This window comes from Schistocerca serialis, chromosome 12 (assembly GCF_023864345.2).
Source record: "Schistocerca serialis cubense isolate TAMUIC-IGC-003099 chromosome 12, iqSchSeri2.2, whole genome shotgun sequence".
In the NCBI taxonomy this organism is placed as follows: Eukaryota; Metazoa; Arthropoda; class Insecta; order Orthoptera; family Acrididae; genus Schistocerca; species Schistocerca serialis.
Window position 1 is genome coordinate 79,193,417 of NC_064649.1, and position 15,261 is coordinate 79,208,677.

Consider the following 15,261-nt stretch of genomic DNA (forward strand, 5'->3'; position numbering starts at 1 on the left):
GACATCCATTGGAGACTGAAGAATGTGTATGGGGCAACACATCTCTCGAAAACCACCATTGTGGAATGGTGTGCCAAGCTCTGTGCTGTTTGTGATTCGCCACAGGATACTGTTCAATCTGGGAGTCTAACCTCTACTGGGAGACTAAAGTGGCAGACACTCGAGCATCTGCGATATAGTCTCAATCTCTCTTCATGTGAATATCATGCCTTTGGTCCCTAAAAAAGGCCTCGGACGGTAGACAATTCCTGTTGCACGAGGATATGCAGTAGGCAGTTATGGACGTCTTTGTGCAGCAGGACACAGTGTTTTACTAAACAGGTATCTTTAACCTGGTGTATCATTGGGATCATTGACTCATTGTTCATGGTGATTTTACCTCATTGGCATACCAATTCTGGACTGTACCACCTGTGAAGAAAAACTTTTTGACTGTCCCTTATAGTACAACCTCATATGTATTGCTTCCATTGGAACCACAAAGGTGAGTTTAGACTAACAGTGTGCAAAGAGGCACTTAAGCAAGTGTTCTTTTGGTGCTTTGTACACTGATTCACTGGGAAGAAAACTTAACATTTTGTCCAATCAAAAGTATCCTCTCCTGCTCAAATTACACTAGTTTGCAGAGTCTTGATGGAGATATAGCTGACCTGCTGCACTTGCTGTGTGGCAGCACTTCCAAATAGTGAAAGTCAGTGCACCTACCGAGCACTTAGCATAGCTTATGGAAGTCACTTTTTCTGACGCGTAACTCATTTATTTGACAGAGCTGTACGATGTGTGCGAACTGCTCGGAACAGAGCAGGGTGCACTGCAGACGGCCCTCACGTCACGGACGCTGCTGCCGGGGACGGTTTCCGGCACAGATGACGGTGAGGAGCCCGTCACGGCAGAGCTCAGTGCCGGCGAAGCGACACATGCCCGGGACGCACTCTGCAAGGCACTCTACAGCCGCCTCTTCACATGGCTCGTTACCAGGATCAATGACAGCACAAAGGTGAGTTTAAGGCAGTGTGTTTCTTCTTGCAATCTGGAGTGATGTAAAGAGAATCAGAAAAAAATAAATACTGACCATATAGATTAAGTGATTGGTTGAGTGAATATGTTTGCATGGGGGTGTTCAAAAGAAAAGGTGCAAAGCAACACTGTGGATATAATTGAAATCTCATTCAAAAGTAAACACGAGAGGTCTGTGCACAACTATCCCACTGTTTCACAAACCGATGTATTCCCTTTTCCCAGAATTCTTATGGCTGTGACAGGAACTAGTCTTCTCTGTGTCCTTCAGTTCATCACCTGAGTTGAAGTGCTTCCCTCTGAGATGTTTCTTTAGAGGACCTAACATATGGAAGTCGCAGGCTGACATGTCTGGGTTGTGGGATGGATGTTGATGATGCTCCCACTCGAAATTGGCCATTACACTTTGTGTGACATCAGAGACATGTGGACGTACATATTGTGAAGCAGAGTCTCTCCCTCAGTGAGCAGTCCATGTCATTTGCTCTCAATGTACTTGCATAGGCTAGGGAGTGTCTCACAGTACACATCACTGTTCACTGTTTTTCCGTGCTTGAGGAATTTGATGAGTATCCGAAATCAGACTCTCGAAAATGCGGTGAGCATCACCTTGTCTGCGGAGGGTACAGCTTTGAATTTTTTAGGTGGAAGTGACAATGCATGCTTCCACATCCACTGATACCTTGCTACATTATCCCAAAGTGGCATATGCAAATTTCAACCATTTTGATTGTTATGGCTTTTTTACGTTTTCATTTTAACACTCCTTATACATGGTTTCTCAACACAATCATTTGGCATTTCACAGTGCTGTAATTGCGGTGGTCATCTTCAGGCTGTTAATAAGTAAAAAGAGGAGAGACAGGATCATTACAGAACATATAAAATGTGCTAAGTAACTATCTATGTAATGATAAAAAGAATAATATCATATCTAAAGGGACATACTGCAAGTGGTTTCTGTTGCATTATGAATGATACTGATGGTGGTAACACTAGGAAGAGGTCGAGGTTTTGTTGACAGACTGAAACTTCTCTTTTTCATTCATGTATGCAATCATTATCGCTCATCAGTCTCATCATGAAGGGGAGTCTCCAGGGATATGGAACAAGTGAAGTTATACAGTAACACACAGAAGGAGTGACTGCTGGCTTCTTACCACTAGCTAGTTGCTGCTGGCTACTTCTGAAGTGTCTGACAACACACTATGACTGGTGTTAATCTATTCAAACTGATATTTGGAGTAATTACTTCTAGGTTACTTAGATATTAAAAAAATGGTTCAAATGGCTCTGAGCACTATGTGACTTAACTTCTGAGGTCATCAGTCGCCTCGAACTTAGAACTAATTAAACCTAACTAACCTAAGGACATCACACACATCCATGCCCGAGGCAGGATTCGAACCTGTGACTGTAGCGGTCACGCGGTTCCAGACTGAAGCGCCTTTAACCGCACGGCCACTTAGATATAAGTCTTGTCATCTAATGTACAGAATTGTGGCAGTTACAAAAACTTTTTGTTGTTGTTTGTTTAAACTGGTACCTTAGTACAGTACTTTGTAGAGAATGCATAGACTGTGTCAATTAAGGTAGGCAAAGAAAAATCTTACCTTCAACATCTCAGATGTTATTTAATCTAACACATATTAGAATTCAGGACAAAATAAGAAACCAATGTTTGTTTTGTTCTTTTATTTTCTATATTTTATATGTCACAGTCACAGGAACATTTTGCTATATGAGTACATCATGAAAAAATAAGTAATAAAAGAACATAATAAGTCAGTCACTTATTCTCCAAGAGGGTGTGTAATTTTTTCATTTATTCCCCAAACAATTCCTGGGTGACAATCAGGCCTCCAAAGATGGCACCTCGTGTGATATTTGTCAAGTGTGTAAAATGATAAAATGATCTATCTCTGGAAACATTCAAGATATCTTATTGCTGTTTTTCATTTGATAATTCAGATTTAGTGTTCACAGCCATGGGGTGTGACAGGCAATGGCTGAAATGCACAAGTCATAGTAATAACTATTTATCATCGAACTAAGCAACAGAAATCAAAATACAGTTTCTGAAGATGAATGTCAACACTACTTAATTGCCAAGAAAAAAGTCAGTCCTTGAGATTTCTGGGAATGTGCCTACAGTGCTGAAGTCCACAAGTCATAGTTGGTGGCAAAGCAGAAGGTGCCAAGGACGATCAGTGATAGGGTCTGATCTGTTGAGAGTGTGCCCTCATGGACAGTGGTGCTTCTGTGATGTCAGACGTTGGCAGTCAATGAGAGTGTGGCTTGAACAACAGTAGCTGCCATCACATGATGGTGTTTCTGGGGCATCTGATAGGCAGCTGACAAAAGTTCAGTGTAGCATTGACAGCATGTGCTCACAACAAAGGCAAAGATGATTGCTATCGGTGGGCTGTGGATGCAGCCAGCACCACCTGGTTGCAGTGTGGTTGAGTGGTAGCCTAAATAGCCTCCACTGGGGGATACAAGAGTGGTGCTACATGGGTACACTACATTAGGTAGAAAAGTGGTGGCCATGACTGCAGCACTGCTTATCACAAAATAGGGAAGAGTATACCATGAGCTGGCCGCTGTGGCCAAGCAGTTGTAGGTGCTTCAGTCTGGAACCACGCTGCTACTGCGGTCACAAGTTCGAATCCTGCCTTGGGCATGGATGTGTGTGATGTCCTTAGGTTAGTTAGGTTTCAGTAGTTCTAAGTCTAGGGGACTGATGACCTCAGATGTTAAGCCCCATAGTGCTTAGAGCCATTTGAACCATTTGAATACCACAGGTATTATATACATATTGGGCTGGCAGTCATTAAAGTTGTGGCAGGATCTTCTCATGAAATTTTGATCACCAGCTACGTCCTCAGAGTGTAAAAATATTTTGTTAATGCCCACATACATAATGAGGAATGATCATCATAATTAAATAAGAGAGATCAGAGCTAGCATGGGAAGATTTAAGTGTTCATTTTCTCCATGTGCTGTCAGAAAGTGGAACAGTAGAGAAATAGTTTGAAGGTGGTTAGATGAACTCTCTGCAAGGCACTCAATTGTTAATTCCAGAGTAATCATGTAGATATAGATGTAGATGTAGATAGGTATGCCACCTATCAGTGAGGTTGACCCCTCCTGACACCGTGAAGGCCGTGTGAACCTATGAGGTAGAATTCTCAAGGTGTGTGAAGCTAGAATCTAAACAGCTCATTGTGTTGTTCTGATGTGAGCTGTCAGTGTACAAACTCCTCAAGAGGCTGTAACCCACAATACTCGTCTGCTGTACATAACAGCATAGTCCAGGCAGATACAGTATCCATCCTCCCTTAAAACAGGTGGTACAGCCAGCTCAGTGGTTCATGCCATGGCAATAGTGGCTGGCTGAGATGCGACGATGCCGGCTAGCTGGCAACCTCTCCGATGTGGCCAACAAGAGAAACTGTAACTGTTTAGCTGAAAAACCATAGACGGACAGTATCAGCTTGGAGAAAGATCACCCAGCCACCTAGGGGTGGCAACAAGGGTACAGCCCAACATACCGATAGGTTTGCAGTGAAATTCATCCCTAGAAATGACAACCACAGTGTAGCAACAGAGAGGATCACCCTATGGCCAGAGCAACCTGGGAAAGGAATGGCACCATCTCTGAATGGAAGGGAGGAGGCACTGCACCACAAGTGCACAGCAGGGCAGGAGGTTTAGGAGACAAGGAGTGGGATGGAGTTGAGGAAACAAAAGGAGTGGGCAATGCAATGGGACAATGCGACTGTCTTCAGGGCTGGCTGTGGCAGCGGGACTTGCGGTTGAGACAGTGGCGGCAAAATTGGCGATGCCGGCTCCAGGGCTTGCCGTGACAGGGTTGCTGCTGGTCGGGTTAAAGGCATGGACGTCGGTGTCGGTGTCAACAGGGCTGGCCGGAACAGCGCCGACGTCAACCGGCCTGACGAAAAAAGAGCTGGTGATGAGAAGATAGGTGTTGGCAGCAACAGGGCCAGTTGTGACGGGGTTGGTGTCGACTGGGCTGATTGAGAAGAGAGCTAGAGGTATAGGAGGCTCTGTCAGCAGCACAGGAGGTAGCTGCTGTGTCTGCAGAAGCAGAGATGGCGGCAGCAGCTGGATTCTTGTTGGCAACCACGGCCATTGTTGTGAGTGGCAGAGGTGAAGACACCTGTGAAGGCACCAGACTTGACACCTGTGCTGTGACTGGGGTCGCTGAGGAAGAACCAGTGGAATGTGGCATTGGAGGCAACAGAAGTGGAGGCATCTTTGCAGGCACCTCGACATACACCAGTGCAGTGATAGGGGGCTGCAAAAGAGATGCTAGCAAGTATTGTCAGGGGTGGTGGAGGGGAACGCATCTTCACAGGCACCTAGGCTGACACTATCATAGTGTCTGGTTTAACTGTGAAGTTGCCTGTGGCGAGTAGTGTTTGGGTGGTGGTGGAGAAGGTGTCTCCACATGCACCTAGGCCAAAGGGGCTGGTGGTGTTAGAGGCAGCTGCCGCAGCAGCGGAGGTGGCAGGAGTGAGTGGAGAAGGGTTGACACCCACTGCCGCCAGCGTCAGGGGCAGCGGAGAAGAAGACATCTCCGCAGATGCCTAGCTGACACCCGGTCAGGTGCTGGAGCTTGTGTCAGTGGATACTGGGATGATGGAATATGCAGAGGGTCCTGAAAACAAGATCAATTTTTCTTGTAACCAACCATTTTATTCCTTTTACAAACCACTGTTGTACCATTAAAAATATCCTTCAGCAGTTACGCAGAAATGGAGGAATTGTTCCCAGTTGTTGTAGCCATTTGGGGGGGGGGGGGGGGGTTCTGCAGGACAGCATTTCAGTTGATGAGTTATACTCTTTCAGATATCATCCAAAGCAGCCAAGTGTTTTTTGAGTTGGATGGTAGGGGCTCTGAGAACCATTAGAATGCTATTTAATGTCAAAATTGTATTGATGGATAATGTTGTGGTGCAGCACCTAATGCTTGCAATGCCTGCTAGCCCACACACGACCCTTTTCCTGGGTCTCAGGTGCTTACTGGTACAATGATGAGACCTCACAAGACACTTCACTCTTTCAACATTGTCATTCATTCTTGGAGGTCTTCCTGCACCACCTTCACATTTTAAAATTTTGAACATATGTGCTGACAGCATATTTTCATTCGACAAATGTCAGAGTGCTTCATTATTTGGTATTTTTCCAATGTGAAAGTACTAGTTTTTATTATTTTCGTTATGTTTCATGATTTATTTTATATTCCCACCCCTTTGTGGGGATCTGAGCTCTCTATGATGTGTAATTTTGACATGTATGCTTCTGGGTTTGTAGTTATTGTTGTTACATTGGCTTCAGGCTACACTTCTGAAGAAGGTAGGTTTATATCTGTTGAAATTATACTCAAAGGTTGAAAAACCCACTTTTTGTTTTAACTAGTTGGCTGCTTTGGATTCATTTACTTCATATTTTAATTCTTCTCTGACTGCTAAAAAGGGCTTCTGCAATCTGAACATTTGTGCTGCAGATAGGAAATATTTTCTCTGAGCCCTTCATATCTCTTCATAAGGAACAGTAGTTATATTGCCAAGATTCACATAAAAGTAGATGGTGTGGAATCATTTATACTACTGCTGATCCATGTTGAAAATGCACTTGGTAATAAAAAAGAGGTGCAGAAATGTTCAATCAGATCTTGATAAACATTTCAGTGTGGTGCACCCATAGTGCTCAGAGTCATCAGTCTGATGTAAAGACTGGCAACTTGTTTTAAATGTATCGTGTCCCATGACTACAATACCAATGGTTCACAGGTGGAAGCAGCCATCTCATACAAAAAGCTAGATATAACTATTTGTAGTGATATGAGGTGCAATGATCAGATAAGCTCAGTCATAGGTAAGGCAGGTGGTACATTTCAAATCACTGGTATGATACAGTGAAAATAGAATCAAAGTTGAATGCCCACGAATAGAAACCACACAGGATGCGGTGGCCAATGCACAGTGACCAATTTTTGTCCAAAGTGTTGGACGAGGTTCATTCATTTGTTCAGAAGGGGAGGCTGACAATAATGTTCAACCTTTCGGCCAGTCCTCAATGACAGAATTGAGGTGCATGCTCTGCAATCTTTCTCAAATAATTTTACAGGAACTATTCGCTAAAAAAATTCGTTTTTGCTTTACTTATAGCTTTATTGTCAGGTCCATGATGGTGACCACATTAATGGTCATAGTAATTGTGATAGTTCCATCAGTGTAAGACATTGTCCAAAATTTGAGAAAGTTTACAATAAAAAATAGAGGTCACTATGATTTTGAGAATGGGGCATATTACGTAATATGTTGTTGCAAACGAGATTTAGCTAACATAGTGAATTTTAGAGGGTCTATCTGTCGCCAACCTCGAGAAAATTGATCTGATGAAGTACCCTCATTTGCAATCACACTGTGCCAGTGATAAAGCCAGGCTGAAATATCAACAACATTCCTCATATTTCATAAACGGTTTCAAATATCAAAATGAGTTTTTGACAAATGATAGCACACAAAGAGGACACTATTTCGCTATATCACTATTATGTAAAACTTTATTATCTATGGTGTTATTCCACTAACTACAGACTTTCTTGATAAAAGAATATAATTTATATGCCAACTGTGAAGTGTGAGAGGCAGTGCTGTGGTATCATTATGTGTTTTTGATGTTAGGGTGTGGGCCCCATGTTGCAAGTTAAGAAAATGCTAAATGCAGAAGCACAGGAACACATTTTAATAGGAGACAATGATTATTTGTATCAGCATGACAATAAACCCTGTCATAAAGCAGCATCTGTGTTTGTGGACAATAACATCCCAGAAATGGATTGGCTTGCCTAGAATCCTACCTGAACCCAATGGAACACTTCTGGGATGAGTTAAACTGTCAGATTTTCTTTGGACCTCACTGTGCAATATCACTGTTTTCTCTGGTTTAGGTTCTTGAGGAATATTAGGCTGCCACTACTCCACATACATTCAGACAACTCATTGAAAGTGTCCCCAGCAGAGTTCAAGTCATCATGAAGGCAAAATGTGGACACACTGCATATTTGTGTTGTCCACTAGTACGTCTTCAATTACTTTAGATCAGGTAGTATATACTTCTGTGGGGATAATGAAGCTACTATTAACCTTAACAAAACCTATGTAATATCTACGATAATGATCAAAGCAGAAGAAATGAATTAAAAACTTTTTATTACAAAATAACAGTTTTCATTTTACAAAGCAGTTTACATTTTACGCTTTCCTGTATGACAATCTGTTCTGTTCTTTTTTTCTGTTATTGTCCGAGTAACTATTTTCATTGATTTCCATTGGTTTTCCGTATTTTTCAAGTGTCCATCAGGGTGAGTTCATTAGTAGTTTCTTACACTGTTTGTTAATTCAGTTTAGCCTTTTATGGAGATTGATACATTATATTTGTAAATTGGGCAGAGGAGAGTTGGAAGAAGACATTAATAGCAAGTTCGGCATATGTTACAGAAGAAGTTTGTGGTATAAAAGTGATTATAAAGTTTGTTTACTTAGCATCCGGGACTTGAACCCGGGTCTTCTTGCTTACCAGGCTGAAATGCTAACCATTACACCACCAACAACCCTTAAAAAATTTATAAAATGCAAATTTGATTAATTGTTGTTAACTTTTACTCGCAATATACTTCTTAAAGAGGTACTGATGTGTAAATATGGTCCTGAACCTGAAAATATTGAATATGACATTCATTGGGGAAGTGACATCTACTACTAAGACTTAACATCTTGGGTTCATGCATAGTGTTGCCAGTTACTTTTCTAACACATCTCATACAGGCTTTCTTCAAGTGCAAAGCTATAACTCGCAGATGGGTTGTAGATGTAACCAGGCTGCTCTAAAGGACACAACAGTCTGTAGCTATTGTTGGGAACCAGCAGTACCACAATTATTAATCCTTTCCATCTCTGTATGGCATGTCATCGTTCGTGAGTAGCTCAGGAGCTTAATTGTGAATGACTCATTACTGTTTATGAACAACTTAAAAAAAACAATTACAATAGTCTTTCAGTTTCCTATTTAATAAATGATTTTTCTATATTTGTTTTCCATTGCTGGAAAAAGTGTTATAGCACACTAATAAATGAACATCATGTGTGCCATATTTTTAAGTTGATCTCTCTCTTTTTCTTAATCCAGGTGAAAAGATACGGACGGAGAAAAGTTCTCGGTATCCTCGATGTGTACGGATTTGAAGTTTTTGACAAAAATGGGTTCGAGCAGCTGATCATCAACTTCTGCAATGAGAAACTGCACCAAGTGGTTGTAGAGATGGCGTTACGGGAAGAGCAGGAGGAGTACGTCCGGGAAGGACTCGAGTGGACACACATTGACTTCTTCAACAATTCCGCCATCTGCAGCCTCATAGAGAAGGTAGCATGTAGTGGGTGTCTGCCAAGTGAAATGCTATTGCATGCCCTTTAATAATAAACCTAGTATTAGCCGTACTAATTATAACACATATAAAAGTAATGCATGATATGCTGTACAATAGCACCTAATAGCAAGAAATTAGACACATTTAATTCATAAACTATTTAACACAAAATGTTTATTGGCACTTCACGTGTGGGAAAGTGAAGTGTTGTTCTGAACCCTTGGCAGATAGTGTTATAAATATCATCTGTTGTTGCCTTTTGATGCATAAATATTCTGAAGAGCTGTGGGGGAAGGAAGAAAGAAAAGGGGAAGGGGGAAGGGGAGAGGGATTCAGCCAGTGTGCTGGATTAATGCAGAGGTCGTATTTGATGGTTAATTGAATTTTTCATTCTCACATGACAGAACATTGCAAAGTTAACAAAAAATAAACACTTTTTTGCCAACAATTTTTTCTGATCACCCCAAAGGAATTTTGCCTTATTAGGCTATTGATTAATTAATTTTTTAAATTGCACAAATCTGTATTTTAAAAAATCAGTTTTGAATTTCTAATGTCTTAACTTCTTTGTCACTGAATATCTCTTTCTGTCACACATATACAAGGTATATTTTTAATCTTTACATGTACTTTGCACTTTTCAAAATTTTTAAAACAGTTTACATTTGACAGTAATTTTATATTTTTGTCTTTCCTGAACTTTTAATTCAGTGATGGCTCATTGTAGTCAAAACTAGTTGTTGTGGTCTTGAGTCCAGAGACTGATTTGCTGCAGCTCTCCATGCTACTCAATCCTGTGCAAGCTTCATCTCCCAGTACCTACTGCAACCTACATCCTTCTGAATCTGTTTAGTGTATTCATCTCTTGGTCTCCCTCCCCGGTCGAGAGGTTCTAGGCGCTTCAGTCTGGAACCGCGCAACCGCTACAGTCGCCGGTTCGAATCCTGCCTCGGGCATGGATGTGTGTGATGTCCTTAGGTTAGTTAGGTTTAAGTAGTTCTACGTTCTAGGGGACTGATGACCTCAGATGTTAAGTCCCATAGTGCTCAGAACCATTTGAACCATATTTTTTCTCCCTCTACGATTTTTACCCTACGCTCTACCCTCCAATACTAAATTGGTGATCCCTTGATACCTCAGAATATGCTCTACCAACCGATCCCTTCTTCTAGTCAAGTTGTGCCACAAATTTCTGTTCTCTCCAATTCTATTCAATACCTCCTCATTAGTTATGTAATCTACCGATCTAATCTTCAGCATTCTTCTGCAGCAGCATTCTTCTGTAGCACCACGTTTCGAAAGCTGCTATTCTCTTCTTGTCTAAACTAGTTATCGTCCATGTTTCACTTCCATACATGGCTTCACTCCATACAAATACTTTCAGAAACGACTTCCTGACACTTACATCTATACTCGATGTTAATAAAATTCTCTTATTCAGAAACGTTTTCCTTGCCATTGCCAGTCTACATTTTATATCCTCTCTACTTCGACCATCATCAGTTATTCTGCTCCCCAAATAACAAAACTCATTTACTACTTTAAGCGTCTCATTTCCTAATCTAATTCCCACAGCATCACCCGATTTAACTCGACTACATTCCATTATCCTCTTTTTGCTTTCCTTGATGTTTATCCAATATCCTCCTTTCAAGACACTGTCCATTCTGTTCAGCTGCTCTTCCAGGTCGTTTGCTGTCTCTGACAGAATTACAATGTCATCGGCTAACCTCAAAGTTTTTATTTCTTCTCCATGAATTTTAATTCCTACTCCAAATTTTTCTTTTGTTTCCTTTACTGCTTGCTCAATATACAGATTGAATAACATCGGGGATAGGCTACAACCCTGTCTCACTCCATTCCCAACCACTGCTTCCCATTCATACTCCTCAACTCTTATAACTGCCATCTGGTTTCTGTACAAACTGTAAATAGCCTTTCGCTCCCTGTATTTGATCCCTGCTGCCTTCTGAATTTTAAAGAGAGTATTCCAGTCAACATTGTCAAAATCTTTCTCTAAGTCTGTAAATGCTAGAAACATAGGTTTGCCTTTCCTTAATCTATTTTCTAAGATAATTCGTAGGGTCAGTATTGCCTCACGTGTTCCAACATTTCTACAGAATCCAAGCTGATCTTCCCTGAGATCGGCTTGTACCAGTTTTTCCATTTGTCTGTAAAGAATTCGTGTTAGTATTTTGCAGCCATGGCCTATTAAATGGATAGTTCAGTAATTTTCACATCCATCAACACCTGCTTTCTTTGGTATTGCAATTATTATATTCTTCTTGAAGTCTGAGGGTATTTCGCCTGTCTCATACATCTTGCTCACTAGATGGTAGATTTTGGTAGGCCTGGCTCTCCCAAGACTGTCAGTAGTTCTAATGGAATGTTGTCTACTCCCGGGGCCTAGTTACCTATCATAAATTCACCAAATGCCAACAAGATGTTTGCAAATAAAAGAGAATCAACTGTCTTTGTTTATCATCTTTAGCTCAAGTTAGATTTGTGGTCCTTCTTTACGCACACAGTCCTGGAAAGAATATTTTTGGAGTACCTTTATTTTTTCATAGCCCAGACACGATGAGTTTTTAAGCAATGCCTGCAACAGCCACGTTGATGGACTGGCTGTGTTTTACATGATATTTATGCTTGTGGTGACTCACCTCAGTTGTGCATACTGTCTCAAGAATTTACACTTCACCACACTGGCAGTAGACTTTGGCCTCACGAAGGCTGATATCATCCATCATTGACTGTAACAAAACTGATGTCTGGAGAGGTGAGTGGGACACACACTTGATGCTATGCCATCCAATGATCCTGCCACCTTCTTTCATCAGATTGCCTGCCTGTATTCATTTGAGCTGGGGGTCGAAAGCTCATCATGCTTTCATGTTTGAGCTAGCTGCTACAAGGCATATCATGTTTCTTGGTCAACCCCATTATCAAGTTCTTAAAATTAATTTGCCATTAGGCAAAATCAAAATGCAGCAAGCTTCAAATGTGCATTGACAAACATCCACATCTACATCTACATACATACTCCACAGTCCACCATACGGTGCGTTGTGGAGGGTACCTTTTACCACAACTAGCATCTTCTCTCCCTATTCCACTCCCAAACAGAACGAGGGAAAAATGACTGCCTATATGCCTGTGTACGAGCCCTAATCTCTCTTATCTTTGTGGTCTTTCCGCGAAATGTAAGTTGGCGGCAGTAAAATTGTACTGCAGTCAGCCTCAAATGCTGGTTCTCTAAATTTCCTCAGTAGTGATTCACGAAAAGAACGCCTCCTTTCCTCCAGAGACTCCCACCCGAGTTCCTGAAGCATTTCCATAACACTTGCGTGATGATCAAACCTACCAGTAACAAATCTAGCAGCTCGCCTCTGAATTGCTTCTATGTCCTCCCTCAATCCGACCTGATAGGAATCCCAAACGCTCGAGCAGTACTCAAGAATAGGTCGTATCAGTGTTTTATAAGCGGTCTCCTTTACAGATGAACCACATCTTCCCAAAATTCTACCAATGAACCGAAGATGACTATCCGCCTTCCCCACAACTGCCATTACATGCTTGTCCCACTTCATATCGCTCTGCAATGTTACGTCCAAATATTTAATCGACGTGACTGTGTCAAGCGCTACACTATTAAAGGAGTATTCAAACATTACGGGATTCTTTTTCCTATTCATCTGCATTAATATACATTTATCTATATTTAGAGTTAGCTGCCATTCTTTACACCAATCACAAATCCTGTCCAAGTCATCTTGTATCCTTCCACAGTCACTCAACAACGACACCTTCCCGTACACCACAGCATCATCAGCAAACAGCTGCACATTGCTATCCACCCTACTCAAAAGATCATTTGTGTAGATAGAAAACAACAGCGGACCTACAACACTTCCCTGGGGCACTCCAGATGATACTCTTACCTCCGATGAACACTCACCATCGAGGACAACGTACTGGGTTCTATTGCTTAAGAAGTCTTCGAGCCACTCACATATTTGGGAATGAATCCCGTATGCTAATACCTTAGTTAGGCGTCTGCTGTGGGGCACCGATTCAAATGCTTTCCGGAAGTCAAGGAATATGGCATCCGTCTGATACCCTTCATCCATGGTTGGCAAGATATGTGAAAAAAGGGCGATTTGCGTTTCGCAGGAGCGATGCTTTCTAAAGCTGTGTTGATGCATGGACAGCAACTTCTCTGTCTCAAGGAAATTCATTATATTCGAACTGAGAATATGTTTGTGAATCCTGCAACAAACCGATGTTAAGGATATTGGTCTGTAATTTTGAGGATTCGCCATTATGCATATCACACTACAATGTTACGCAATCCTGGTGATACTTAATGCACTCTCACAGCTCTGTTTATTTTGTTACTCTATAAATTATTGTTGTAAGACTCTCTCATGCTTCATATTGTGCTGACAACTGGATGCACATTCATGTAAATCATTGTATGTATGTTTCCTGCATAAACTGTGTCCCACTATGAGATCGTCTTCTTGTCTCATTAGGTCATCCAGGAATGGGCAGATTCCATCTTGTTCCAGCTCTATAGTGAACTGTGTGTTGGGATGGTACAAATTCAGATATTGCAGAAACTTGTTCAAAGTTTCCCGCCTAAGTGACTGCGGGACAAATATGTTATTCACATAATGGTAGTAACATCTGTTTTGGAATGGAGTGTTCCAAAATCTTTTCCTTTGAAGTCTGCCATATATAAGTACACTACCAGTGTTGATAGGGGGCATATCAGGACATATAGGGGACCAGCCCATCATTCCTCAATGTTCATCTGAACATGACTGCGAGTCTTATTGCTGAAAATTTGTGCACAATCAATGATTTGACCCAACAGATTTGTTAAATAGAATAGAATTGGAACAATACATATACTGACAAAGGTACTTGACACTGGGAAACATGACAGGTTTGAAATTTGAACTGTTGAAACATTGTCCATAATTGTGACCCCTTAACTTCCATCTATTTCCACATCTAAAAGAAAATGTAGTTGAGAAATGTTTAGCATCTGTCATACAGATTATAGAAATCATAGATGGAAGGTTCCAGAATCAAAGATTAGGGATGGGACCTGCTCTCTGGAAAAATGTTGGACAAAGTGTACTTAACTAGAAAGGGACCATGTTAAGAAGTAAGTGGCAGGTTAAACAGATGCCATTTTGAGCTCATACTACAGATAGATGAGGCATGAAAGATTTGAAGCTAGTTAGGGTTTCTAACATTTTTGTGTGTCTGCATCCGATTCAACATTCATCAACTGCCATGCGGTTTCCTATGCTGATTTTTTGTTTATTATTTGTGTACATGGTGAACCTGACTAAACTCCACTGACAAAATTTTGGTGGTTGTTCAAGGATATTTTTTTGTTATTACTTCGGCATAAGGGACCTGTGGTCTGCAGTAGCTAGTTACAGACTAATTTTTTGATTTTTATACCTCCCCCCCTCCATTTATATGCATTTATATGTGTATCTATTAGGTTGGGGCATAAGTTCATAGCATTTTTGTTTTGCATGTTGCTATTCCATTTGACATGGGTTTATTTACCAATTATCTTTTTTTATTTGTAGCTTGCTGTTGCCATTTGAGTTTACATGTTGTGTGATTTGGAGATATTGAGTGGAGCTGTGTGTAGAGAAATCAGAACATTTCTGGCATATCCCTCTGTGTGAGTCCATTAGAGGGATGACAACAATGGAGGCAGCCAGAAACATTTTTGGCATGTATGAGAATGATGC

General features: G+C 41.2%; 1 protein-coding gene across 1 annotated transcript in view; it reads left to right on the forward strand.

Moving 5' to 3' along the window:
- Positions 1-15,261, forward strand: part of LOC126428433 (unconventional myosin-Ib) — an 852,237-nt gene that overhangs the window by 660,496 nt on the left and 176,480 nt on the right. Inside the window, exons 12-13 of the mRNA XM_050090358.1 lie at positions 768-997; positions 9,241-9,474. Coding sequence (XP_049946315.1) covers positions 768-997; positions 9,241-9,474 — 464 coding nt within the window. The remainder of the gene's footprint in view (positions 1-767; positions 998-9,240; positions 9,475-15,261) is intronic.